The sequence below is a fragment of the Xenopus laevis genome, chromosome 8L, assembly GCF_017654675.1.
Source record: "Xenopus laevis strain J_2021 chromosome 8L, Xenopus_laevis_v10.1, whole genome shotgun sequence".
Classification (NCBI taxonomy): Eukaryota; Metazoa; Chordata; class Amphibia; order Anura; family Pipidae; genus Xenopus; species Xenopus laevis.
In genome coordinates, this window is record NC_054385.1 from 65,273,345 (window position 1) to 65,300,158 (window position 26,814).

Here is a 26,814-nt window from a genome sequence, read left to right on the forward strand (position 1 = left end):
AACTACAGAACAATAAAAAAGAATAAGGAAGACCAACTGCAGATTGTCCAAGAATATCACTGTCTACATCATACTAAAGTTTGTTTTATGGTGAACATTCCTTTAAACTTTCTCAGTTTAATGAACTGGTTACTGGCCTCTTAAGTAAGTAACTGACCTAGTTCACCTGCACATACTATATATTATCAGTGCACCCCACTGGCACTGTGCTGTACATCACTTCCATATATGCATGGGCTAGTCAGGTACCCCCCTACCCTCTGCCACTGGATTTAGTCAGGAAGTTACCAGAGAGAACCTTTTTTTACTGAGAAAATTCGTATTCACCATATAGGCACTCAACGGCCACCCCTCTAAAGCTGCCAGCAAGTACAGTAAATACAGCTCTGTATACTTTGTTATTCCTACCCAGTATGCCACTTGTATTCCATGTCCTTAGCCTAGGGGTGCAATAGCAAATACAGGGGCACTACAGCTGCGTGTGGGCCTTGATGTGTATGGCATGGAGAGGATTCCAACTTGACAAGCAGCACCAAGTAGAAAAATGTAATTTTCCCCAGAGCTTTAGGGATTGAAGAGTCCCCATATTTATTTATTTAATTGTTTATTTCTTCTGTGGGGCCCTGTAACTTGCAGTTATACCTGTGCTTTACTCTTTATGTACGGTATGTTCTCTGTGCTGTGTTGCCACAAAGACTTCACTCCTACTAAAGACTGTTTATGACTTCCTGTTATTTTCATTCTTCCCCACAGAAGTAAAGATAATGCATCTGGTTTCTAAACGAGAAAAGTCATTTATATCACTTCTTCCCATGGACACTAAAATTCATGTATTATTTCATACTTTGGCTCTCCAGCAGCTGCCGTACTACAACAGCCAACATGATCCCAGGAGCTATTCACAAGAGCCAGAGTCTGGGGTTTCGTGCTGCTGATTATTTTTACTAAATGTCTTTATCGGGGCCAATGTTATATGTTGGACAATGCGCAAAGTATTACTTCAAGAGATATTTATGGTTAACATTCTGTAGCTCATAGATGCAAAGATGTCACCAGCAACACATAATGTAGCCAGACTATTGATGCTCGGTTGTTCTTTTCTGCTCCATTGTGGTAACCCAGGACCATACATGGAGCCTGGGAGATGTAATAGCCTGGCTCTCTAAAAGAAACCCATAAAATACCCATTAAACAAGAGATTTGTATTTATTAAACAGGAGCTGATAGGAGACACAATGTGCTTTGGCGCATGGCAGAGGGCGGAATCATTTTGTCACACGGCTGGGGTTTGTAAACAAGAATGTCTGCCAAGGTTGCAGCCTTTGTGAAATATGTCGAATATGTTTTTATAAACCACTAAGATAACAATTTACTATGAACACAGAAACAATACAGCACAAATAGTGACAGGGTAGAGTCCATATGGACTATTATGGTAAGCGTGAGATGCAAGTGAGTGGAAGACTGTTATGATAAGAATATTACTTATCAAATATCAATTCTCTAATACTGCCTTAGCAAGATTCTAAGTATTGTCTTTCATAAATGCAGAAAGGTCAGACAAGCAAATACTCACAAATGAGAAGAATCTGGATGGTGACCATGACCAGCAGAGATTGCTATACAGAGTTCATTGACCAGCCTAAAAGGTACTGGGAGAAAAGTACAGATTTTGGACATGTGAATATGTAAAATGAGCAATGAATAAGAGGAAGACTCAGTTTTAGATGTGATAATGACATTATGGAATGTATTTTACTCATATGATTTATGCAAAATGTGGTTGTGCTTATATAAAAGCATATGTTTTACATTGGGATATAAGCTGAAAGTTTCTGAATCTGGATCTTAACTTAAGGCCTGGAAAAGGCCTGTGTTTAAAGAATCTCCTGTTGTAGAAGAGGTGACATCATTTGTGACTCAGAAAGTCAGTTGGTTTCCATTTTTTCCCTTTTTTTATTTAGAGGATCTGAAGAACATTTTTTTTTTTAACATACTGGCTGCTTATCAATAAGAATAATGTAGATAGATTCACTTGGGAAATAGGCAGAGGTGAATATTTACAACCCCAATGGTTTTAACAATGAAATCAAATGAAAAGCTCACAAGCCATGCCCTACTCCATCCATTAAACTCCATTAAACTGAGGATGGAAATGTTGGTTGGTAAGGAGAATATTAACAGTGGGCGGGCATAATAAACAGAAGGGTTCTAGAAAAAAGTAGTTAAAATATTAAAGGATCATTTTGCTGATATTTGCTCTGATAAAAAAAGCTGATTCTATGTCTGGGCTGTGTATACCGTTATATAATGAATAAATTACCACATCTTGTATATACAGGTCATGGACCTCTGAGGTGACTACTAATATCCTCATATTTTGCAACTGGGGGTACTTTATTTATTATAATACACAAGTTTCAGTGAGTCATGTGACAGAAATGACATCACTAAGCACCGTTTATAAAGTTATAATTTACAGAATATTCATGGTTTTTGTGTATTATACACATATAGCTTTAAGGAAGTTACCTGGTGGTCTAGTGGGCAGCGGGGTCCAGTGCCGCGTCCCTGTTGTGGACGCCCGGTGCTGCGCTGGTCCCTTGCTGGTCCCAGGTTCCCCGATGGCGCGTTTCCGTTTCTTAAAGGTGCAGTGATGACGCCAGCGCGCATTGGCGCAAAATTCAAACAGTGTAAAAGGGGAATTCAGTTTTCAGCAAGTTGTCCGTTGTTAGGTTCAATTTGTCTTGTTCCTGGGTGCTTTATACTTGTATTCTGATTGATCTACTTTGTTTTGACCCTTGCCTGCCTGTTTAACTCTTCTGACCTCTCCAAACCTGATCCTGCCTGTCTGTGACTATTCTGACCTCTCCAATCCTGATTCCTTGCCTGTCTGACGATTCTCTGCTTGAGCTGGCCCTGCCTGCCTGTTCCTGGTGGTGTTCTTCCTTCCAGTATCCTGGTGAGACGATCGTTCCCCTTTGATTGTCCAGAACCGTTAGCTCTGCTCCCCTCTCTAAGACCTGGCGGAATCCAATTAGCCGAGGGCTCCTCCCGAGGTGAAAGGTGGCGGTTAAAGGTAGAAGTGAAAGCCAAGACCAGGGAGCTTAGCTTGGGTTCTGGATATAGGGTTCCTAACGTGACAATAGCGTTGCGAAATATGTTGGCGTTATATCAATAGATAATAATAATAATATAATCAACATTCATTTTTCTTGTGTAATTGTAGTGCTTATTTGAAAAAGTAATTTCTTTTAAAGTGCCCCATCCACTTGAGGGACTTAAATGTTAATATTTACAGTTATTTTGTTATTATCAAGCATAACCAGTAAGGGGTTTCCTTTATAATCATTATGTGACAAGTATTTCTCAAAGAGGGTTGTGGAAAATATCTGCACAGCTTTTTGCTTTTCAGTACCTAGAATGCTTTGCCGTTTACCAGCAGGATGCACAGAGCACCCCAGAGTTTTCTGTATGTGTCAGCTGATTAAGGCAGCCAGTAACTGCAGGATTCAAGCCATTCCCAAGGGCAGTATTAGGTACAAGTAGAGAGGGGCAGGCAAATTGATAATATCAGTGCTATGTGGAATTGACCAAACCATGATGGGGTCATTTACAAACTGGGCAATATAGCACCAGTGCAGTAACCCATGGCAACCAATCATATGTTTGCTTTCATTGTTTTAACTCCTGCAGTAAACAGAAAAAAGCTAATCACCGATTGGCTGCTATAGGATTCTACTCAGGTGCACATTTGCTCAGTGCTTAAAAATGGCAACACTTTCAAATTAGGTGTGCTGCCAGGTTTTTGTATTTACCAAATGCCGAGTACAGATGGAAAAGTCCATTGATGAATTACTGAATGGAAAGCATATGTGCCTGACTTCCATATTTGTATCAGCATCTTTCCATTTTGGTTAGACTGTCCAGTTATATATACAAACCACATTCATCACTCTCATTTCACATGCAGACAGCCCAGCAATAGTTACAACACAATTTCAGGTACCATAGCTTTAAGGAACCACTTTTTGTGGTCACCTTTCAAGACAAACCCAACTTGCTTGGCCAGTAGGTTCATGTATCAGCTATCAAGAAGACCATTATCCACTTTGGTAGAAATTCTTCGGAGAATTTTATGCTGAACCAATTTGTAACCAGCCATGCCCCATGTGTATTTATATTCATGTTAGTTTCATGTTTCATGCTTTTTTTCTCAGCATTATCCTATAATTCCAGCATCATTGATGTTGACTAGTGGCCAGTGCATCAGAATCTGACACAAGTGCACTGGACATTTTCTAAGTCCACCTGGTGCCAATTCCAATGTTCAGCATGAAAGTTACATGTGCATGTGCCTTGCAGTGATTAACTCAGGCACCTGTTGGAAGCATGCATTAATGGGTGGACTTGCTCTTATTTCAGAACAGGAAAAAGATGAAGGCAGAAGAGCCTAGCACAATTATACGGGGTGCAAGGTGCACTCGTACCTTCAATGAATTTTTTTGCACAACTGACTGCAGCCAATTTAGAGGTGCCACAAATACACTTACATTCATAAATGACCCCTAAGTAGTCTTATCCCTTGAAATCATAGTGCCTGATCTTAGTGCTTTAAGGCTGCACAGAAATCAGCACAGGTTGGAAAATGTATCAGTGTTGATTATTACAGTTATGGTTCTTTACTTGTTTATATCAAAACAGGAAAACGGTAAACCATCTGGCAGATGTTTCTCCTGTTTGATCTAACTTGTATATCAAAGTATTAATAGTAAACCCTGAACCAAAGTGTTCAATGCGATTTTTCTTCATCCTTAGTTCCGCCATCTGTTTTTGTGTTTAACATTCTCTCAGCCAATGTTAAATTTCCCCTTCTTACACCTTCTGTTTTTCTTATAAGATTTGCATTTGAACGAGAAGCATGTCCATGGTCATTTAGTATGCATTGTACGGCAGTAAGCAAACCTGTGACATCGCTATTATCCCAATTAGTAAAGAGCTAATTTCTTGTGCCTCCCATATTAGATCATCTGAAATACCAGTATATCATTGAAAAGTTATTCTGGAATGCTCAGTACTGTTTGGTGTGTGTAAAATACATCTACATGTACTACAGTTCAGATCCAACTATGTCTTTTACTATTTTTTGTAACAATTTACAAAAAAAACGCAAATAATGCTGTTTATCCAAAACAAATAATTCTGCAAATTCAGAACACTGCTTCTGTGGGCTTTGGTATCTTTATGTGGCTATATATTTTAAGGGTTTCCTGATTTTTTGTCCAGAAGGCAAGATATGTAAATTCTTGGGCAGTTAAAACTTTTAAGCATGTATACCAATACAAAACACACAGATTGCAAGGTGATATCCCATCGGTTTATTAGAAGCAGTTTACAGAACACAAATCCTCCATCTTTTCCCCTCCCATCCATTTCCTCTTCATACTGTGCTTTTATAAAAAATAGACCGTGTATCCGTTTGCTATATATATATATTTATATTTATTTAGTGGGTGGAGGGAATGGTGCTCCATCACATCCTCCCCACTGCCCCTCCCCATTTTGTGGCTGTGACAAACATTTTATTCTCCCCTACCCTTTGAGGGTGAACTCCTCCCAGGTAGACCCTTTGAAGTATTTTCCAGAATTCTCTTCTAGATTTACACTATATTATATTAATACATTATAGCTTCTGGTTTTAGATTTCTAAAACCTGGAACTGCTAGATTTTAGCTGCATTGCATTTTTGTATATATAGACCATGTATATCGCCTGCACATAGCTATTTTTTCTGCTTTTTTTTCTAGGTTATTTCTGTTTCCATCGCTTGGGTTCTAGACTCCAGTTCTAGAGGCCAGTGTTTCTAGATTTTCGCTTCCATCTGTGTTTCTGGAGTTAAAAACGATCACAACTAGATACAGTTTTTTGGTCTTTTTTTTTCATTGCATGGACCTAGCAGAAATGACTTATGGGTAAGGTTTCCAAAGGTGCCATATTGCTTCCAGTTTTAAGTTTAGTGGTTCCAGACTGTCAGAGCTTTAGAGACGGCGCCAGTTGCCTGCTCTCTGTGGCCGCATCTTCATCTCAGTGAATGGAATAGAAAATTCAAAGCCTTTCCATGTGTACCAGTTCATACCCTGTCAGGAAACAGGATAGGGTTAAAAGAGGAATTTTATCAGAAGAGGAGTTCATATGATAGATATATGAGAAAGTCTTACTTGATGGTCTTTGTTGTTGCCATATATCCCATTAAGATTGGCATAGTGGCAGTTTTTATACCACCAAGCTCCACGATATGAAATGGCACAAGGTAATATTCTTTTCTGGGCATCTCGATCCCTTGTAGAGAAAATCATATTGTTGTGATAGCTCAGAGAGTCCCCTGAAATAGAAATAAATATCAACAAACAGATACAAGGAAAGCAGCAGTGTAATTCTCCTGCTCGCTCCTTCAACACGTTCTGACATCATGGGGTGCATGCTTTGATAAATAGATGGCAAGGCCCTCACTCCATTGAGAGGTAATCGCCTTACAGAATGACACTGAGTGTTATATCCTGATTGAGATTCCTGGTTGACCATGGCTTGTTATTTGACTAATCTTTGGATTTTCCCTGGTAGTACTGATTCTGATACTGATCCTGACCCTGGCCTGACTGACTCCACTTCTCCTCTGAATCCCTCTCTGCTATCTTGCCTTCGGTTACAGTTAAGTGCCTACAAACTGTATTTTGGCACCTCTGTAACTCTGCATCTGGGCTTACTCCTGTTTGCATTTTGGGCTCTGAGTTCCAGTGAGAGGCATAGGGGAGGCTATTACTCATTACACATCTAAGAATCCTGATACCTGCAGTTTAACACTAGACCATGTTATTGTGCTCTCCATTTACCATTATCCTAATCCTAATTAGCATTTAGCATCACTGACCTGCAGTTCCTCTGTATTCTCCAATTCGCAGCCTAAAGTGTTTATCTTCAGGCTCAATACGAAAATCTTCATACACAGCATGGGCAGACTCAGCTCCTGCCCGGAGATCTACACGTAACTCATAAGGTGCCAAAGATGAGAGACGATGCAGAGCAGTGTTACCTACACAAAAAGAGTTGAAGAGGCTTTGAGAGTGACCTAAACACTGTAGACTAGATGCATACGATTTGCATAGATATCTTTTAAAACTGACCCAAATCTTTGCTCAGACTATTTTTCATGGCATTGTTTGTACTGAGGGGGGAAAACATTTCTTCCAATACATATATTTACAGTAGATATAGAGTTATATATAGAGCTGTAGATAAGTTAGGATGTTTTCCGAGATAACACAGCCAAATATAGGTATTTGGGTACCCAGCAATGTTCCTTCCATATTGGAAGTTATGTAGACAAACCATGATATGCAAAGAAATAACTTACCCAGCCAGAACTCTGAAGTAAAGTTACCAAATCCCATCTTATATTCATTCCAGTCTCTCCAAAAATTAGTTTTTCCATCCATTCTCCTCTGAAAAACCTAGTAAAACATGCCATGGTCATAACACGATTTTGCCACAAACAAAAATTGTAATCCCATTTTGGTCCATGAGGAAAACTGTCTCCATTAACAATGTCATTGCTAAGGGCAGGACTTCACGGCCGGTTTTGCAGCGATCCGACGCGCTGCGCAAAATCTCAGGCGTCACGTCGGATGCTACGGAAACAAGGTAAGTAATTCAATTGTCGCATTGTGTTGCATTGTTGATGCGACACAACTGTCGGATGCAGACGCTGCATGCGACAGTTGTGTCGCATCAACAATGCTACACGATCCGACACTGCCATTACTTACCTTGTTTCCGGCGCATCCGACGTGACGCCTGCGATTTTGCGCAGCGCGTCGGATCGCCGTGAAGTCCTGCCCTAAAACATTCTTATTAAGTACATAGAAGAATCCAGTCTCCTGCATGCATAGCTAACATATCACCTAAAAATTGGCAGTAAGCTTACAATCAAAATAGGTTTTCCTGATAAAATAAAATATAGTGCCAATCAGCAAAAGCAAAAAACCAAAGAATAGTCTTTCTATAGGTTTTCAAAACAAACAGAGGGATAAGTAATAACTTCTCCCTGTGCAAATACATTAGTGCTCCATCTGCTAGTATCATGGTTTCCCCAAGGCAGAAGATAGAAAGTGGGTTTGGGGAAGTTTTAACACATTTCTACGGGTTTTAGGGCGATTTTTTATGTGCTTTTGAAGTTGAATTGACCTTTAAGCTGTAAGTCTCAGTTCTCCAAAGAGACTTGTTTATCTTAAATAGTTACAATTTTATATTTGCTCATCTTAAATTGTTACAAATGTGTCTAAGTGAAGGTGCTGAGTATTCTATGCTCTCTGTCAAAAGCCTCTTGTTTAATTAAGTTTTAGAAACCCCATGTGTTGTGAGTTGTGCTGAATTATTAAGTTAAGGTACTGAAGCAGCAGGAGATAGATAGTAGCTCTAATTAAAGGACAAGTAACACCACAACAAAATTAGAAATTATATACCATTCATTTTTGACTTGTACATGTTAAAATATTATCTTTGAACAAGTCCTAATTGCAGCAATCTGGAATGTTTATTTGCAGTCTTGATTATAAAAAGATAAAAAGTGATTCAGAGAAGATTTTGCATCTCTAAGTGCATAGATACACGTCACTTACTATCCAGCCACCTCCATCAGTCTCCATGTCACAGTACACCAGCAATGGATCATCCTTTGATCCTCCCATATATATTGTGAAGAGACCACTCTGCACTTCTCCATTCATCAGCTTTTCCCAACAATTTTGGGGAAATGGAAATCTTATCCGACCTGTGATAAAACGTAAAATAAAATTGGAAATTAAAAACCGTCATGAGAATTGTCACCTGTTATACTCTCACAAGCACTGACTGGAGACACCGAGGATGTTCAGTTGGGTAAAATGTTCAAATCTATGTATTACCCCTAATGAATTTGGCACTGACATCAAGAGAGTTTTTTGCATTCCCAATTTGTTTGGTTGTAAAGATAGGGATTTCTCTATTAAGCCAAACTGTAATGCTAAATGTTATATTATATAAATGTTCTATTTTAAAACTACAGTATTTTACTTTTTTGAGTCCTCAGAAAAAGTAGGGGGGTTGAAATTAAATTAAAATTAAATTAAATTCTTTGCTATGTAATAAAAAATTATTTTCATAAGCAAATTTTGTAGTGCCCATGATTACTTTTGATTGATGTTAAAAGTTAATCTAGGCTGCATTAAAATGGTCAATCATTTGAAAATCATGTGTGCTTCTCCAGCAAGGAGAATATAGTGTGATGCTGTGAAGCGGCAATACCCAGGGGTGTGGATTCTTTTCATGCTAAGGCCCAAAGCATCAGTATTGCAAATATATTATAAATTCCCCCACATCACTAAAGGCTTTTTGAGAAACTGTGAACTGCAATCTGATACAGGTCTAGTCACCTATAGCAACCAGTATTTACTCGTCACCTTTTTTAAAACAAACGTCTCTCTAGTTGCTATGGGTTACTAGACTAGGTGCAAACTTACTGTGTGTATGCATTGCTGCTATCAAACCTCTTAATATGCTTCCCTTAATTGATTGATGTCATATGTCATGGAACAAGCTACTTGCTATACCATCAAAGGTAAAACTAGAGGATGAATGACCATAAATATGATACTGTCCATATAAACATCTGTTAAAGTGCTGTGAATTTTGAAGCATAGAATATGTATTGTAAATTCAGATTTGAGGGTATATTTTTCTTTAAAGAAAGCTTATTTACAGTTCACACAGCATACCAGTTCTACCAGATGTGATGGCATCTGAATTTATTAGCCAATAAACTATTAGGTCCTGTTTCAGTTTAGTTTCGTTTTCATGTGATTTCTGCCCAAATCTAATTTAAGGCTCCATTCTATTAGGTGTGATAATTTCTTCGATATGTTGCCTTCCTTATTTTGATCTAAATATGCAGTTTCTGTGAAATTTATGTTGCTGTCTATGTTGAATGTTTCCAGTAATGGATGTTCTTTTTCCATTTTGAGATTGTTTTTCCTTTATAAAAATGATAAAGGTTTCTTTTTAATGTTTTTTAGCCAAGGGAAGCATGAAATGTTTAGCTTTTTGAAAACTGCCATATGCAAGCTGCCTTCCAGATTCAGCACCTCTGTGCACTGAATGCCATATTTTCTTATACCAGACTCTGTATGGTTTTTCAGGTCAAAGAATGAACAAATAGGAGTTTCCTGTTCTTTGCACTTAAAAAATGAATGCCATAGCCCTAGCCTAGAAGAAAGGGAACCCAAGCAATGCAGGAGGGCTGGGAGCCCAGCTTTAGAGAAATATGATTAAATCAAGGGGCAAGTGACACAACAGTTAGGAATATTAGAGAACTGACCTAGTGAACTGATTATTTAGCACTATTGTATTTCTCACCTGTAGTGAAGGAGGTGGAAATGGGTGCAGAACTGGAAGCACCACGCAAGGCATGAAGCTGAACTTTATATGGGGTGGATGGTGTGAGATGACTCAGAGTAAAGGAGGACATGTTGGCTGGTAAAATGAACTCCTGAAAATAAAACAATGATTAATTAAACATAAATGCACAAATAAAATAGAAACAGGAAAAAAGACGAATACAGATATGGAAGAAGGCAAAAGAGAGACATGAACTGGAGAAATTGATAATTAATAATTATGCAGGTATGGGACCTGTCATCCAGAATGCTCGGGACCTGGGGTTTTCCAGATAATGGATCTTTCTCTAAAGAAAGGAAATCATTTTAAAAAATTTGGATTGTTTGGATAAAATGGAGTCTATGCAAGATTTCCTTTCCGTAAGTCGGAGCTTTCTGGATAATGGGTTTCTGGATAATGGAGCCAATACCTGTATTATAAATTATATATTATATTTAGAACATGATAGAGGTCATTTACTTACAGCAGAGGGCTATGTTCCTTGGATTTTTTCCCACAACTAAGCATTTTATTCCATGAATACAGCATAATTGTGGGTGCCGGGGGAGATGCACCAGACGCAACCGTGGCCAATGCATTAAAACTGACACAATTGAACTTACACTTAAATGCAAATCAGAAGCAATTGAGCTAAATATTTTTTCTGTACAGTTGGCAAGATATCTGACATGTGCGCCTATTTGTTTGGAGCATCTGCAGTAACTCCAGGGTTTTTGCAGCAGCCTGTATCAATAGGCACAACAGGAAGACACAATACCACCCAGCACGATATATTGAAGTGCAAGGAGCACATGTTGATATAAGTACCTAATGAATAGGATCTTTTGTGCCCGCAACTGCTTTAAAGGAGAACTAAACCCCTTGTACCAAAAAAGCCCCCCTTAACTGGCTGGCATTGTCTCCTCTCCACGCAATGTGCATTAGTAAAAAAACCTTAAAAAAATCTGACAAAATGCAGAGCAGCACAGCGGAGCACCGTCTGGTACGTATTCTTTCGGGACTCAAAGGCGACATGAAACCTGCAGGAGCAGGCACCGTTGGGCCAAGTCAGGAATCGGCTTCAACTGGGCATGCTCAAATCGGCATTAAATCATGAAAAAATACAAAGCGGTGGCCTGGAGCTCCATTGCGCTGCTCTGCATTTTAGGGTCAGATTTTTTTAAGGTTTTTTTTTTACTAATGCACAGCATATACGGAGAGTTGGGGCAATGCCAGACAGTTGAAGGGGGGGGAGCTTTTCTGGTAAGGGGAGTTTAAGTAAATGACCCCTAATAGGTATTGCCTGATTAGACCTGCCAGGTGGCTTTATTTGTGTGGTAAATACTTGGTAACCAAAGACTTCTGCTTGTCCATGCAGTAAAAAAGATCTTATCTACCAAATGTGCATACTATCAACAACAGAAATACCTTCATTTCACCATCTTGTGTTTGATATATAAGTCGATACGCATCAGGAACAGCCTGAGGTGGTTTCCACGTCAACAGGGCACTATGAGCTGTGATCTTATTGGCAAGGAGCTCCCGTGGAGTATCAGCACCTGCGTATGATAGCACAGAGATATTCTGCATTCCAAATCACAAGTGAATAGAATATCAATAGTAAAACAAGGTAGCGTTATATGACAGCTACGTTTATTTAGTTGGTGCAGTTGATCTGTGCCTGGCAGTCCCTACTTTTTCTGTTAGTGCTAATTTGTCTTACTATTGCTAGTAGAACATTTTAGTTAAAGATAATGAAGCAATATCCTTGCACCTATGAGAATTATCAATGTTTAGTAGCTAAAATATTTAGCCATGACAACGTTTATAGAGTTTCTTATCACTTCCCATTATGTAAAATTGCAATTGTCACATTAATGCCTCCCACAATTGTATTGTGATTGCAGTATTGCAGACCTCTGCATATTGTTGTACAAAGGCTTTGTAAATTGGTAGAATTATATCACTCCTCCTACCTGCACACAACTCTAACCCACAACTCTAATCCACTCAACTGGCAGTTTCAGGTCAATCCGCACATCACTAATACAAAGGTACCTTTATATACAGGACAGCTCGTACAAAAATGATTGGCTTATTGTGTAAGCCATGGGTAGAGTATCTATATATATGATATATTAAAAAGACATATGGTAACCATCAAAGTAGTTGTTGAATGTGACATACCAGTAGTGAAAGAGGTAGAGGTTGGTGAGCTCAGCTTTGATCCATGGAGGCTTTGCACACTTGCATAGTATTCAGTGTGTGGGTTCAAACCAGTTATAGGAAGCTCAGTCTGATCACTTGACACTTCTAAGGTCACTGAAAGCACTAAATAAGATAGGATGTAGTGGAGAAAAGAAACAAGTCAGATAATGCGATAGACACAATAATTCCCTTAAGTCTTCTTAAATGATTGCATTTAAATCTTATTCATATGAACTTTTTCTTCTTTTCCTATTTTTTTTTTTTTTTTTAATAAATGAATACTAAATCCATCATCATAATTTCCTGTATCTAAAGCACCCTTGCAGTTCGTATCATGTCTATTCTCCACTCTCGATTTTCTTCCTTTATTAATAGCTTCTACCTCTCCCATTTATTAAAAGTTCCGTTTTCTTCTGCTGCATGACAAGCTGACTACATTTCTATTTCTGAAAGTTTTAGAAAACTACATTCTCCAAATTGTGCCCAGATATTCCTTATGGCATTCATTATCAGTTCAGCTTTCTTCAGTTGTCAGCTTCTTCGCTTAAGTACAAATTGGCATGCTAGACTATGTGGAATTAGATGTTCAGCACATATACCCTTGGCATGAAGTTATGAAGTTAAAGCACTTGAATTTTGGGGTTGATCCCTGGATGCTAAAATTCTGAAGCTCCAGGAAGAAAAAAAAAACAAAACAAACCACAATAGTTGATAGTTGAAGTTCCCCTTGAGGCGGCAATATAATACTGACCATGATGGTAAATGTAACTATCTACTCATGTTTGCCAGTTTTTGTCTTGCTTCTGAAAAGTATGTAGCAATATATATTTTGGCAAAACCAAATTGGAAGAGAAGGGTATTATATACTGCCTAAAATATAGTTTCACATGTACAGTATTCACCTAGCTGTATCTTAAGTTGAGGTTCTTACAAATTGCCTGATTTTGTGCAGCCACTTCTGACTGTCTTCAATTTCTTGTCCAATGGGTAATTGCATTGCTCTTACCATTCTCTGCCCTGTATGTCACTAAATATCTGTCTACGGATCCCATTTCTGGTTCCCACCGTAAAAGTGCTGATTCTTCAGTCACATCAAGAGCACGCAGAGAACGTGGACCACCTCCACCTGCAAGAAAACAAGCAATGTTGCCATATAGAGAAAACGAGACCATTTTAACTTGAAAAGTACTGTATGGGCTAGTTATGAATTATATACTGGGTTCTGTGATGCTTTACAAACTTGTATTTTATTTAGAGAAACTATTCATGTTAAATCACGCTTTAACAATGTATGTTTAAATATTCTGTATTTTTATATTTTATCAAATCAGCACCTGTAGTGATGTAGCCTGTCAGCGGTTGACTTTCCTCAAACCCCCGTACAGATACCACTGTAACTTCATAATGTGTTCCAGAGTTTAGTCTCTGCAGAGATTTGCTGTCTCCAACTACACTGACACTTTCAGGTTCTCCTGTAATGGGAAATGAATGGTAGACTATGGATAAGGATTTGAGAGAGGCAGAGTAAGCAAGTGAAAGAACTAACAGCAACAGGCTGTGCTAGAAGAAAAATGTAAGGTGAGTAAATCCCAAAGGAGGAGATACGAAAAAAAGAGACTAAACATTGAAGCAATAGCATAAAATAATATTTAGCAAAATAAAACAGGAGAATGTAAAGGTTAAAGAGATGGTTAAGTAACTCACCCCCCTTTGCAAGTTGATATGATACTTTGAATGTGGTGGTTTCAGGGTTGGGGGGATCCCAAATGACAGTGAAAGATGTTTCTTCTACATCATTAAATCTCAAGTTTTTAGGGGGTTCAAGGTCTAAATGGAGATTGAAAGGACATTATATAATGCCTAGCACATGCTTTAAGAGACTTATTGAGATTAAGGTTTAATAGCCATTAGAGGTTTTTTTTGACAAACGTTGGCTATAGAATAATTTATTACCCAGAGATCCTGTACGTCCAGTGGCTTTCAGACTGTTCTGCTCCTTCCCTTTTCTAATTCCATGTAGTATTACTTTATATAGGGTGTCAGGCTGGAGGTCAGTAAGCAAGAGAGTACGTGCAGTTCCATCTACAGATGCCTTTTTCTGAGGCTTCTCATGACCCTCAATGCTATAATTAATAACAAATGAGTCAAAGCCTTCTGGAGCTTCCCAAGAAAGTAAGATGGAATGAGGACCACGTGGAGAAACATAAAGATCATTCAGGAAAGAAGTAGGTTGACCAATAGCCTCCAGGAAATCTAAGAGGAAAAATTAAGGAGAAAGAAAACTGTGTTACAGAATGAGATGTTTTACATTGTAAAAATGCTAAGGGTGTCATTAGGGGAATAATTTCAGAAAAAAATTAAAAACACTGGCAAAACACAAACATTTTTCAGAAATAAAGTTTCAAGAAGTTTAGAAATTGATTTTTATGGGAAATTAAGCTCACTTATGTGTAAGCTGCAACTATAAATCAGGAGGTATTTTGTTTTATGTTATTCCAATTGTAACTTACATGTATTTGGAATTTACCTGTTTCAATCTCAATGGATAAAGGTTTGCTTCGTCTCTCCCCTTTGATGCCATATAGATTAAACTTGTATCGCCTGGATGGCAGCAGTCCTGTGACTGTGGTGCTCGTGTCCCCTCCTGGAACCTGCTCCTCTCTCACTCTACCATCAGGCTCCCCATACTGTACCACGATCCAGTCAAAAGAAGACTCACCCTCCACTTTCCATGACAAATTTACTGAATCTTTCCCTATTTCATTGGCTTGCAGGTCAATCAGACGAGGCATAGTAGGAGTTGCAGGAGAAGAGGGCACTAATTTTTCATGTGGTTCTGCAAAACAACAGAAAAGCTTACAGTGTAAAGATTGCAAACAGTCCTTTGCTATTATGTAAAGTATTTATAGTTATATCCTTCAATTCAAAGGGCATAATACATATACTGCATGTCTGGAAAAGCCCAAACATTTATCAGACCTTAGTGCAATCTTCAATGTTTTATTTATTTAAAGGAGAAGGAAAGTCTTTTTGCACTTGGGGGTGCCAAATGTTAGGAATCCCAAATCGATTGTATTTACTTACCTGAAACCCCGGGCCGGTGCTCCTATCAGCAGAAAATTGCACCGGCCCGGGGTTATAACAGTGAGCACCGTGGAGCGATCATCTTCCGGCTTCTTCTCTCTTCAGATTTCCCGGGGCAAACGCATGCGCAGTAGAACAAAATAGCTGACTTTTTAGTTAAAGTTCGGCTTTTCCCTCTACTGCGCCACGCAAAGAAAGACAGAAGAGAATCACTCCGTGGTGCTCGCTGGTATTATCTCTTAGTTTGGACCAAATAGAAAGTAAATTTTCAATATTTGGATAAAATGGAGTCTATAGGAGATGGCCTTTCCGTAATACGGAACTTTCTGGATAGCGGGTTTCCAGATAACAGATCCCATACCTGTACTAGAATCTCATAGCAGAATAGAGTTTATCTGACATAGAGTTAATTTTAAGGAAAAATTCTAATTTGTATAAATGATTTGTTTATTATCTGTTATAATAAAGCAGTACTTTGATCCAAACTACGCTGCATAAATATATATTGGTGGCAACACAACCCATTTTTTTGCTTATTTAATATTGAAATGTTTTCTAATAGATATGGTGATTCAAATGGTGTAAAGATAAAAGATCCCATGCCTATACAATTATAAAGCTACAATAAGTAGTTTTAGGGGCAAATTTACCGAGGGTCGAATATCGAGGGTTAATTAACCCTCGATATTCGACTGCGACTGCGAATTAAAATCCTTTTAGCGCAATTCGATCGAACGATTAAATCCTTTGAATCAAACGATTAAATCCTTTGAATCAAACGATTAAATCCAGGGGCGTAACTATAGAGGAAGCAGACCCCGCGGCTGCAGGGGGGCCCAGGAGGTATAGGGGCCCCACGAGGCCCTAATTCATATACAATTTCAATAAATATTGGAGAAACAAGTCAACCTCTAAACATTTTGGGGGCCTGAAAAATAATTTGCTGTGGGGCCCAGTAACATCTAGTTACGCCACTGATTAAATCCTTTGAATCAAACGATTTGAAGGATTTTTATCCATCGATCGAAGGATTATCCTTCGATCAAAAAATTGATAGGAAGCCTATGGGGACCTTCCCCATAGGCTAACATTGGCCTCGGTAGGTTTTAGGTGGCGAACTAGGGGGTCGAAGAAATTTTTAAAGAGACAGTACTTCGACTGTTATATGGTCGAATAGTCGAACAATTTTTAGTTTGAATCGTTCCATTCGAAGTCTAAGGTCGTAGTCAAAGTAGCCCATTCGATGGTCGAAGTAGCCATATTCGACCATTCGAAATTCAAACTTTTTTTCCTCTATTCCTTCACTCGAACTAAGTAAATGGGCCCCTTAAACATCATCTTTTTTTATGTAGTTACATAGTTACATAGTTAAATGGGGTTGAAAAAAGACAACGACCATCAAGTTCAACCCCTCCAAATGTAACCCAAAATCCATACACACACCCCTCCCGTTGACCTAAATTATACATACCCATATCTATACTAACTATAGTGTTTAGTATCACAATAGCCTTTGATATTATGTCTGTCCAAATCAAGCCATTCTTAAAGGCATTAACTGAATCAGCCATCTCAACATCACCCGGCAGTACATTCCACAACCTCACTGTCCTGACTGTGAAGAACCCCCTACGTTGCTTCAAATGAAAGTTCTTTTCTTCTAGTCTAAAGGGGTGGCCTCTGGTACGGTGATCCACTTTATGGGTAAAAAGGTCCCCTGCTATTTGTCTATAATGTCCCCTAATGTACTTGTAAAGTGCAATCATGTCCCCTCGCAAGCGCCTTTTTTCCAGAGAAAAACAACCCCAACCTTGACAGTCTACCCTCATAATTGAAATCTTCCATCCATCTAACCAATTTAGTTGCACGTCTCTGCACTCTCTCCAGCTCATTTATATCCCTCTTAAGGACTGGAGTCCAAAACTGCACTGCATACTCCAGATGAGGCCTTACCAGGGACCTATAAAGAGGCATAATTATGTTTTCATTCCTTGAGTTAATGCCCTTTTTTATGGAAGACAGAACTTTATTTGCTTTAGTGGTCACAGAATGACACTGCCTGGACCACTTGTTATCTACAAAAACCTCTAGATCATTCTCATTTAAGGAAACTCCCAACACACTGCCATTTAGTGTATAACTTGCATTTATATTATTTTTCCATTTTGCTGCCCAGTTTTCCAACTTAGACAAATCACTCTGCAAAGTCGCAGCATCCTGCATGGAACCTATAGTTTTGCACAATTTAGTATCATCTGCAAAAATAGAAACAGTACTTTCAATGCCCACCTCCAGGTCATTAATAAACAATTTGAAAAGCAAGGGACCTAGTACAGAGCCCTGCGGTACTCCACTAACAACACTGGTCCAATTAGAAAATGTTCCATTTACCACCACTCTTTGTAGTCTATATTTTAGCCAGTTCCCTATCCAGGTACAAATACTATGTTCCACGCCAACATTCCTTAATGTAACCAGTAACCTTCTGTGTGACACTGTATCAAATGCTTTAGCAAAGTAAATCACATCCACTGCCATCCCAGAATCAAGGTCCCTGCTCACTTTCTCATAAAATGAAATTAACAATTCGCCAGTCTCTTTGCACCATGCCAGACCTCAATGAATCCTGATTAAAGAGGTTTGGCAATCACAGAGCTAAGCTCCCTAAGTACCCTGGGATGAATACCATCTGGTCCAGACCTTTGTTTATCTTAACATGTTCTATTAAATTGTAAAGTGTGCTAATTATTTGTTAAGGCCATTATTCTCCATTCTCTACAAAAAAAATATGAAATTCAGATTATTCCAATATGTTGTGTAGTAACTGTGACCTCTGGTGGTTCTTACTTGTGGTGGTCTCTGCTATCGCTGCTTTGCTTTTCTTTCCTCCTGAAATCCCATACAACACAAATTTATATTTCTTTCCAGGTTTCAGTTCCCCGACTGGGACACTGCGCTGTTCCCCTTCCAAAGCAACCTCCTTGGGTTTGCCCTCAGCATCCCGATAATTTAGAAGAAATGAGTCAAATTTACCACCCTGAACCACCCACGAAAGTAGTACAGAGTGACTGTGGACATCAGACACAGACAGAGACTCTAGTTGTGGTGGTTGAAGTTTTTCTGTGGGAACAAAAAAAATGCAGAAATTTTATCATGTAATTTCTTGAGGGGGGACACAATAAGTTTAGTGTGTTGGTTCGTCACTGAACCAGAATGAGTTCATACTGTATAGTGAACAGCTTTTTTCCCGACATAACTTGAAATCATTTGCTACTCGGTAATGATATACAGTATATACCTGATATATATATATATACTGTATGTTTTGTTTAGGATCGAATTAGGAATCAATTTGAACTAAATGTAAGATTAGTGCATGTTGGAGAGCTGAGTCTACTTCCAGATATTGAGGCCCTTAGTCATAATTACAGTGGTCTGGTTACTTCCAGTAAACTGAAACTGGTGTGCAGTTCTTGTGTAATGACTTAAAAAGAGCAAAATATAAAGTGAATCACTTAATATTTCTAGACTTAATAACCTGTTTTGACAAGGCGCAAACTGCTTTTTCATCCCCTCTATGTTATTTTCATAAAACTGTACCCTATCTCACTGTGTATTTAAATTCAAATCTACTGCAATTTTTGCAATTGTACACCTGTTATATACTACACTACGGAACTGCATTATTAGTGTATTGCAGGTGTGATTGAAGCTTATGTTGAGAAAATGACACAGAAAGTATCAGCACCTAATGTGCTAGAACTTTATGAGTTAAATAGTGTTATTGAATCCAATTGTTAACATGATTTCAATAAAAAGCAAACAAGAGGGGCCAACATGCCTGAGTCCCCATGACAGGTCCAATAGTTTCTTTTCTCATCTTTTGAGATTCATTAATCTTTTTAAAATGAGATATGTAGTAAGAATGTTGCCTAATATTATCTATAATATATTTATCTAGAATAATCATATAATAACCATATATATTTAATATTTATTGTGTTTTTATGGACTATAATTCTCTGCTTTTACCTGTGCCCCCCTCTGCTGACACTGGTTTGCTTCTCTTCTCCCCTGACATGCCATACAAGACAAATTTATACTTTTTCCCAGGCTTCAAGTCTCTGACGGTGAAAGCGCGCAACTCTTTATCTACAGTTTTTTCCTGTGGTTTTCCTTCTCCATCACGGTACAAAAGTAGAAAGGAATCAAACTCTCCACCCTGGACATCCCAAGAGAGATGTAAAGATTCACTTCGCACATCAGACAGAGTGAGGTACTCCAAGCGAGGAGGTTGTCGTTTTTCTAAATCAAAGAAGAAAGAAAAAAATAAAATTACAGTTGGTGGACATGCATTAGTTATATAAAGCTTTATTTAAAAAAACAATTACACATTTTAATTCATTTTGTATGACATGGCACTAATCCAGTCACTCAGGGCAGTTGGTGTGGTGTGTTCAATAGGGGGGCAGACAAATAATCTGTACAGGGAACTAAAATTTCTGATGGTGACCCAAGTCATGGATGAGGAATTAGTGGTGCAGGACAAGCTGGAAAATGTGTGCCCTCCTTTCAGAACTGCCTGTCTGTCTGTCAGAATGGAACAGAATGAAACAAGTATGTATAAGGCACCACTGGAAGCAGCAAATTAGTTGCCTGTGTGCAGGCGCAGGGGTGTGCAGACTTCTGTGTATTCTCGGTGCTTGTTGCCTGTGCGTGCTTCTACTCACGCGTGTGTGTGACTGTTTATTCGTACGCCATGCGTCGCGTCAGATGCGGACACGCTATGTTTGACACTCAGCGTCATTACTGTGCCCTGACGTTTGGCGCCAAAATTGTCCCTTTAAATAGACGTTTAAGGAAGTAAACGGTGCTTGGTTATTTTCCTGGCTTTGTGATCCTGAACTTGTGAACTATTCTTGCTTTGACTTGGCCTGCCCACGGATACTTCTGATCTTCTACCTGCCTACCGACCTCTGCCTGTCCCGACTACGTGTAACTTCAGCCTGCCTACCGGCCTCTGTCCGTCCTCGACTACACTTGCTATTTTTATACAAATCTCTGTCTACACTTCAGTAGCCATCGCTGCTTGGACTCTTCGCTTAATACACTCTGCTGTTCCTGACAGTATGTTAACCCAAAGCAGGACAAGAGTGGGAAAGCACAGTTGTAAAACAAAAATATGTGTGAGTATACAGTGCAAGATATAGTAAATTAATACATTAGTTGCATAGTAGAATCAACTTATCCATCTAGTCTTAACATTTCTCAATTACCTGTCAGCACACTCGTAACCTGAGGCGCAGTGTAACGTTCTCCCCAAATGCCAAGCAGCTCAACTGAGTAATTAACTGCTGCAACCAATTCATCAATAAGGAAAGATGTCTGGTCTCCTCTCAGGGTTTCCTCTTGCATGGGGCCCCCAGGAGGTCCATACCGCAATATATATGCATCAAAATTACCATCTAGCGCTTGCCATGATAGAAGCGCAGAGTTTGTGTGGACTTCAGACACCAAGAGAGGAGAGAGGCGAGGCAGAGTACCTTTCTCAGGGAGCGGTTCTGTTGGAGTGAAAGAGAATATTATTTGCATGACATTAGCGAGTCTCCAGGTGCATAATTATTTAATTTTCAGCAAATAAAAGGCTATTGCCTTTAAAAAAACAGGATTACTTGACTGTACCAGGAGTACAACATAGCATTGTTAGTGTGCGTTATCATCATCATATTATGATTATTATTATTATTATTGCTGTGTATTGTACCATAGTTTTACAATAAAATTGTTACAAAATGTAAATTTGAAATTGATGAAATAGGAAAACTGAGAACTCTGCATGTAAGATCTTACAATATACAATCATTTTCATAACTTCCAAATATCTTTTGGAGAAAATCATAATATTTTAAAGGAAAACTATAACTTCTAAATGAATACTTAACCAACAGATATCTTTAGAATATTGTCATGGGGGTGTGGAATTCCAGCCACACTGCACTATTTCTATGTAAATGTATTTCAGTGTAGGAATAGATTCAATCCAAAGAAAGTATTTAGCGAATTGCAACTTTTATTAATTCAAATCTCCAGTTATTCCACTTTATATTTAATATTTCTATTAGGCCATTGCCATTCTCATGGATTCTATACTTTGTGTTATGGTTAACTTTATCCCAGGCAGATTTTAAAAACATTCCCTTTTGAAATTAGTCTATGGAAATGGGATTTTAGGCCAATCAGCTTTGCATTCTAATATTTTGTTATCCCTTTCAACTCCAAACAAAAATACAGATATGGAAATATGGTTATAACTGTCACTCTGCTATAGTTTGTGGAAGATTCCAGACAGTATTAAGCCTTAAACCCTAAATCACACAATAATGCCCCCTCATCTATTGCTTTGGCATCTGATAGGTTGGCCAGTTCCTCTACAGGCGTGGCACAACTGAGTGATAGCCGATGCATGAACAAAATTTATGGTAAAATCAATACAAGCAGGATGGGAAACAAAAATTTAAAGTCAAAACCGTAACCAAGCTATGTGAGTTATAGGCCTGTAAGGAGGATAATCACCCAAGTCACTGTACAGTAGTCAATAAACATTTAGAAGGGTAAATTAGCACAATAATAATTATAATCTAATAATCATTTGCATATTCTGTTTCTGTATTTTCTCATCACCCAGGGTCAAGGTTCCATAACTAGTTTAGATATCAGATAATGGATACCATACCTGTACTAGAATCTCCTAGCAGAATAATACAAGCAACAAGGTACAAAAGTTTTGATCTGGCCATGCACCTTAATTGTAAATTTCAGAAACTTAACTGGAATTCTAATATGACATTCAGAGAGTGAATGGAATAATCCAGAAAGCTCCAAATTGTTGGAAGTATATCTCCCATAGAGTTAATTTTAAGGGAAAATTTCTGAATTGTATAAATGATTTGCTTATTTTATTATAATAAAACAGTACCTTGATCCTAACTATGCTGCAAACATAAATATTTGTGGCAAAACAACAAATTGTTTTGTTTGTTTAATGTTTAAATGATTTATAATAGTTATGGTGATTCGAACTATGTAAAGATAATAGATCTTATACCTATGCAATTATAAGCTACAATAAGTGGAGTAAACTGCGCTTGGTTATTTTCCTGGCTTTGTGATCCTGAACTTGTGAACTATTCTTGCTTTGACTTGGCCTGCCCACGGATACTTCTGATCTTCTACCTGTCTACGACCTCTGCCTGTCCTGACTACGTGTAACTTCAGCCTGCCTACCGGCCTCTGTCCGTCCTCGACTACACTTGCTATTTCTATACAAATCTCTGTCTACACTTCAGTAGCCATCACTGCTTGGACTCTTTGTTTAATACACTCTGCTGTTCCAGACAGTATGTTAACCCAAAGCAGGACAAGAGTGGGAAAGCACAGTTGTAAAACAAAGATATGTGTGAGTATACAGTGCAAGATATAGTAAATTAATACATTAGTTGCATAGTAGAATGAACTTATCCATCTAGTCTTAACATTTCTCAATTACCTGTCAGCACACTCGTAACCTGAGGCGCAGTGTAACGTTCTCCCCAAATGCCAAGCAGCTCAACTGAGTAATTAACTGCTGCAACCAATTCATCAATAAGGAAAGATGTCTGGTCTCCTCTCAGGGTTTCCTCTTGCATGGGGCCCCCAGGAGGTCCATACCGCAATATATATGCATCAAAATTACCATCTAGCGCTTGCCATGATAGAAGCGCAGAGTTTGTGTGGACTTCAGACACCAAGAGAGGAGAGAGGCGAGGCAGAGTACCTTTCTCAGGGAGCGGTTCTGTTGGAGTGAAAGAGAGTATTATTTGCATGACATTAGCGAGTCTCCAGGTGCATAATTATTTAATTTTCAGCAAATAAAAGGTTATAGCCTTTAAAAAAACAGGATTATTTGACTGTACCAGGAGTACAACATAGCATTGTTAGTGTGCGTTATCATCATCATATTATTATTATTATTATTATTATTATTGCTGTGTATTGTACCATAGTTTTACAATAAAATTATTACAAAATGTAAATTTGAAATTGATAAAATAGGAAAACTGAGAACCCTGCATGTAAGATCTTACAATATACAATCATTTTCATAACTTCCAAATTTCCTTTGGAGAAAATCATAATATTTTAAAGGAAAACTATAACTTCTAAATGAATACTTAACCAACAGATATCTTTAGAATATTGTCATGGGGGTGTGGAATTCCAGCCCCACTGCACTATTTCTATGTAAATGTAATTCAGTGTAGGAATAGATTCAATCCAAAGAAAGTATTTAGCGAATTGCAACTTTTATTAATTCAAATCTCCAGTTACTCCACTTTATATTTAATATTTCTATTAGGCCATTACCATTCTCATGGATTCTATGCTTTGTTTTATGGTCAACTTTATCCCAGGCAGATTTTAAAAACATTCCCTTTTGAAATTAGTCTATGGAATTGGGATTTTAGGCCAATCATCTTTGCATTCTAATATTTTGTTATCCCTTTCAACTCCCAACAAGAATACAGATATGGAAATATGGTTATAACAGTCACTCTGCTATAGTTTGTGGAAGATCCCAGACAGCATTAAGCCTTAAACCCTAAATCACACAATAATGCCCCCTCATCTATTGCTTTGGCATCTGATAGGTTGGCCAGTTCCTCTACAGGCGTGGCACAACTGAGTGATAGCTGATGCATGAACGAAATTTATGGTAACATCACTACAAGCAGGATGGGAAACAAAAATTTAAAGTCAAAACCGTAATCAAGCTATGTGAGTTATAGTCCTGTAAGGAGGATAATCACCCAAGCCACTGTACAGTAGTCAATAAACATTTAGAAGGGTAAATTAGCACAATAATAATTATAATCTAATAATCATTTGCATATTCTGTTTCTGTATTTTCTCATCACCCAGGGTCAAGGTTCCATAACTAGTTTAGATATCAGATAATGGATCACATACCTGTTCTAGAATCTCATAACAGAATAATACAAGCAACAAGGTACAAAAGTTTTGATCTGGCCATGCACCTTAATTGTAAATTTCAGAAACTTAACTGGAATTCTAATATGACATTCAGACAGTGAATGGAATAATCCAGAAAGCTACAAATTGTTGGACGTACAGCTCTCATAGAGTTAATTTTAAGGGAACATTTCTAATTTGTATAAATGATTTGCTTATTTTATTATAATAAAACAGTACCTTGATCCTAACTATGCTGCAAAAATACATATTGGTGGCAAAATAACCCATTTTTTTGCTTGTTTAATGTTTAAATGATTTTTAATAGTTATGGTGATTCCAACTATGTAAAGATAATAGATCTTATACCTATGCAATTATAAGCTACAGTAAGTGGATTAAACACCATGTTTTTTTTTCAATATATGATTGTAAAGAGTGCTAATTATTTGTTAAGGCTGTTATGTTCCTCCCTCTACAAAAAAGTTAATATGGAATCCAGACGATTCCAAAATGTTGTGTAGTAACTGTGACCTCTGGTGGTTCTTACTTGTGGTGGCCTCTGCTATCACTGCTTTGCTTTTCTTTCCTCCTGAAATCCCATAAAGGATAAATTTATATTTCTTTCCAGGTTTCAGTTCCCCGACTGGGACACTGCGCTGTTCCCCTTCAAAAGCAACCTCCTTGGGTTTGCCCTCAGCATCCCGATAATTTAGAAGAAATGAGTCAAATTTACCACCCTGAACCACCCACGAAAGTAGTACAGAGTCACTGTGGACATCAGACACAGACAGAGACTCTAGTCTAGGTGGTTGAAGTTTTTCTGTGGAAACAAAAATTCAGAATGACATTTTCATCTCATATAGTTTCTTGCGGGGGGTAGTAAGTTTAGTGTGTTGGTTCGTCTCTGAAACATAATGAGTTTGTTTATGATCACATTTAGGGGCACATTTACTTACCTCGAGTGAATGAATAGAATAAAAAATACTTCGAATTTCAACATTTTTTTTGGCTACTTCGACTTTGAATCAAACGATTCAAACTAAAAATCGTTCGACTATTCGACCATTCGATAGTCGAAGTATTGTCTCTTTAAAAAAACTTCGACCCCCCTACTTTCCCAACTAAAACCTACCGAACATCAATGTTAGCCTATGGTCAATATGGGATCGAAGGAAAATCGTTTGATCGATGGATTAAAATCCTTCGAATCGATCCTACGATCGATCGAACGAATGGAATGTGGTAAATCCTTCGACTTCGATATTCAAAGTCGAAGGATTTTACTTCAACGGTCAAATATCAAGGGTTAATTAACCCTCGATATTCGACCCATAGTAAATGTGCCCCTAAGTATCAGTTTGAATTAAATGTAAGATTAGTGCATGTTGTAGAGCTGAGTTCCAACAATGCTGAGTCTACTTCCAGATTGTGAGGCCTATAGTCATTATTACAGTGGTCTGGTTACTTCCTTTAAACTAAACCTGATGTGCAGTACTTTTGTAATGACTTAAAAAGTGTGAAATATAAAGTGAATCAGTTGCTTTCTCATCCCCAAATGCTATTTTCATAATACTGTACCCTATCTCACTGTGTATTTCATTTCAAAATACTGCAATCTAGAAACAATTGCAATTTTTGCAATTTTACACCTGTAATATACTGCACTACGGAATTGCATTGTGGTTGCATTGGGATGGAATTGGAGATAATGTTTAGAATATGACACAAAAAGGATCAGCACCTTCCCAATGTGCTAGAACTTTGTGATCAGTGAAATAGTGTTCTTGTATCCAATTGCTAACATGATTTCACTAAAAAGCAAATAACAGGTGCCCAAAATGCTCCTGTCCCATGAAAGCTCCAATAGTTTCTCTGTTTTTGTGGTACCATCTTTTGAGATTCATTATTAATCCTTTTGAAATGAGATATGTAGTTAGAATGTTGCCTAATATTATATATAATAAAATATATCTATAATAATCAAATAATAAACTATATTTTGAATTGTTATTGTGTTTTGTGGACTATAATCCTCTGCTTTTA

At 38.0% G+C, this 26,814-nt stretch overlaps 1 protein-coding gene across 3 annotated transcripts in view; it reads right to left on the reverse strand.

The window, feature by feature from the left end:
- Positions 1-5,363: 5,363 nt before the first annotated feature.
- Positions 5,364-26,814, reverse strand: part of tnxb.L (tenascin XB L homeolog) — a 45,134-nt gene continuing 23,683 nt past the window's right edge. For 2 of the 3 annotated variants that reach the window (XM_041572875.1, XM_041572873.1), the window contains 18 exons: positions 25,319-25,591; positions 23,306-23,590; positions 21,036-21,320; positions 19,792-20,064; positions 18,607-18,879; positions 15,203-15,511; positions 14,629-14,928; positions 14,380-14,502; positions 14,010-14,147; positions 13,682-13,801; positions 12,655-12,798; positions 11,896-12,026; positions 10,447-10,579; positions 8,676-8,827; positions 7,412-7,508; positions 6,929-7,090; positions 6,219-6,382; positions 5,364-6,137 (listed from right to left, as the gene is read on the reverse strand). In XM_041572875.1, coding sequence (XP_041428809.1) covers positions 6,039-6,137; positions 6,219-6,382; positions 6,929-7,090; positions 7,412-7,508; positions 8,676-8,827; positions 10,447-10,579; positions 11,896-12,026; positions 12,655-12,798; positions 13,682-13,801; positions 14,010-14,147; positions 14,380-14,502; positions 14,629-14,928; positions 15,203-15,511; positions 18,607-18,879; positions 19,792-20,064; positions 21,036-21,320; positions 23,306-23,590; positions 25,319-25,591 — 3,461 coding nt within the window. In that variant the 3' untranslated portion in view covers positions 5,364-6,038. The remainder of the gene's footprint in view (positions 6,138-6,218; positions 6,383-6,928; positions 7,091-7,411; positions 7,509-8,675; positions 8,828-10,446; positions 10,580-11,895; positions 12,027-12,654; positions 12,799-13,681; positions 13,802-14,009; positions 14,148-14,379; positions 14,503-14,628; positions 14,929-15,202; positions 15,512-18,606; positions 18,880-19,791; positions 20,065-21,035; positions 21,321-23,305; positions 23,591-25,318; positions 25,592-26,814) is intronic. The other variant, XM_041572874.1, reaches the window with a different exon arrangement.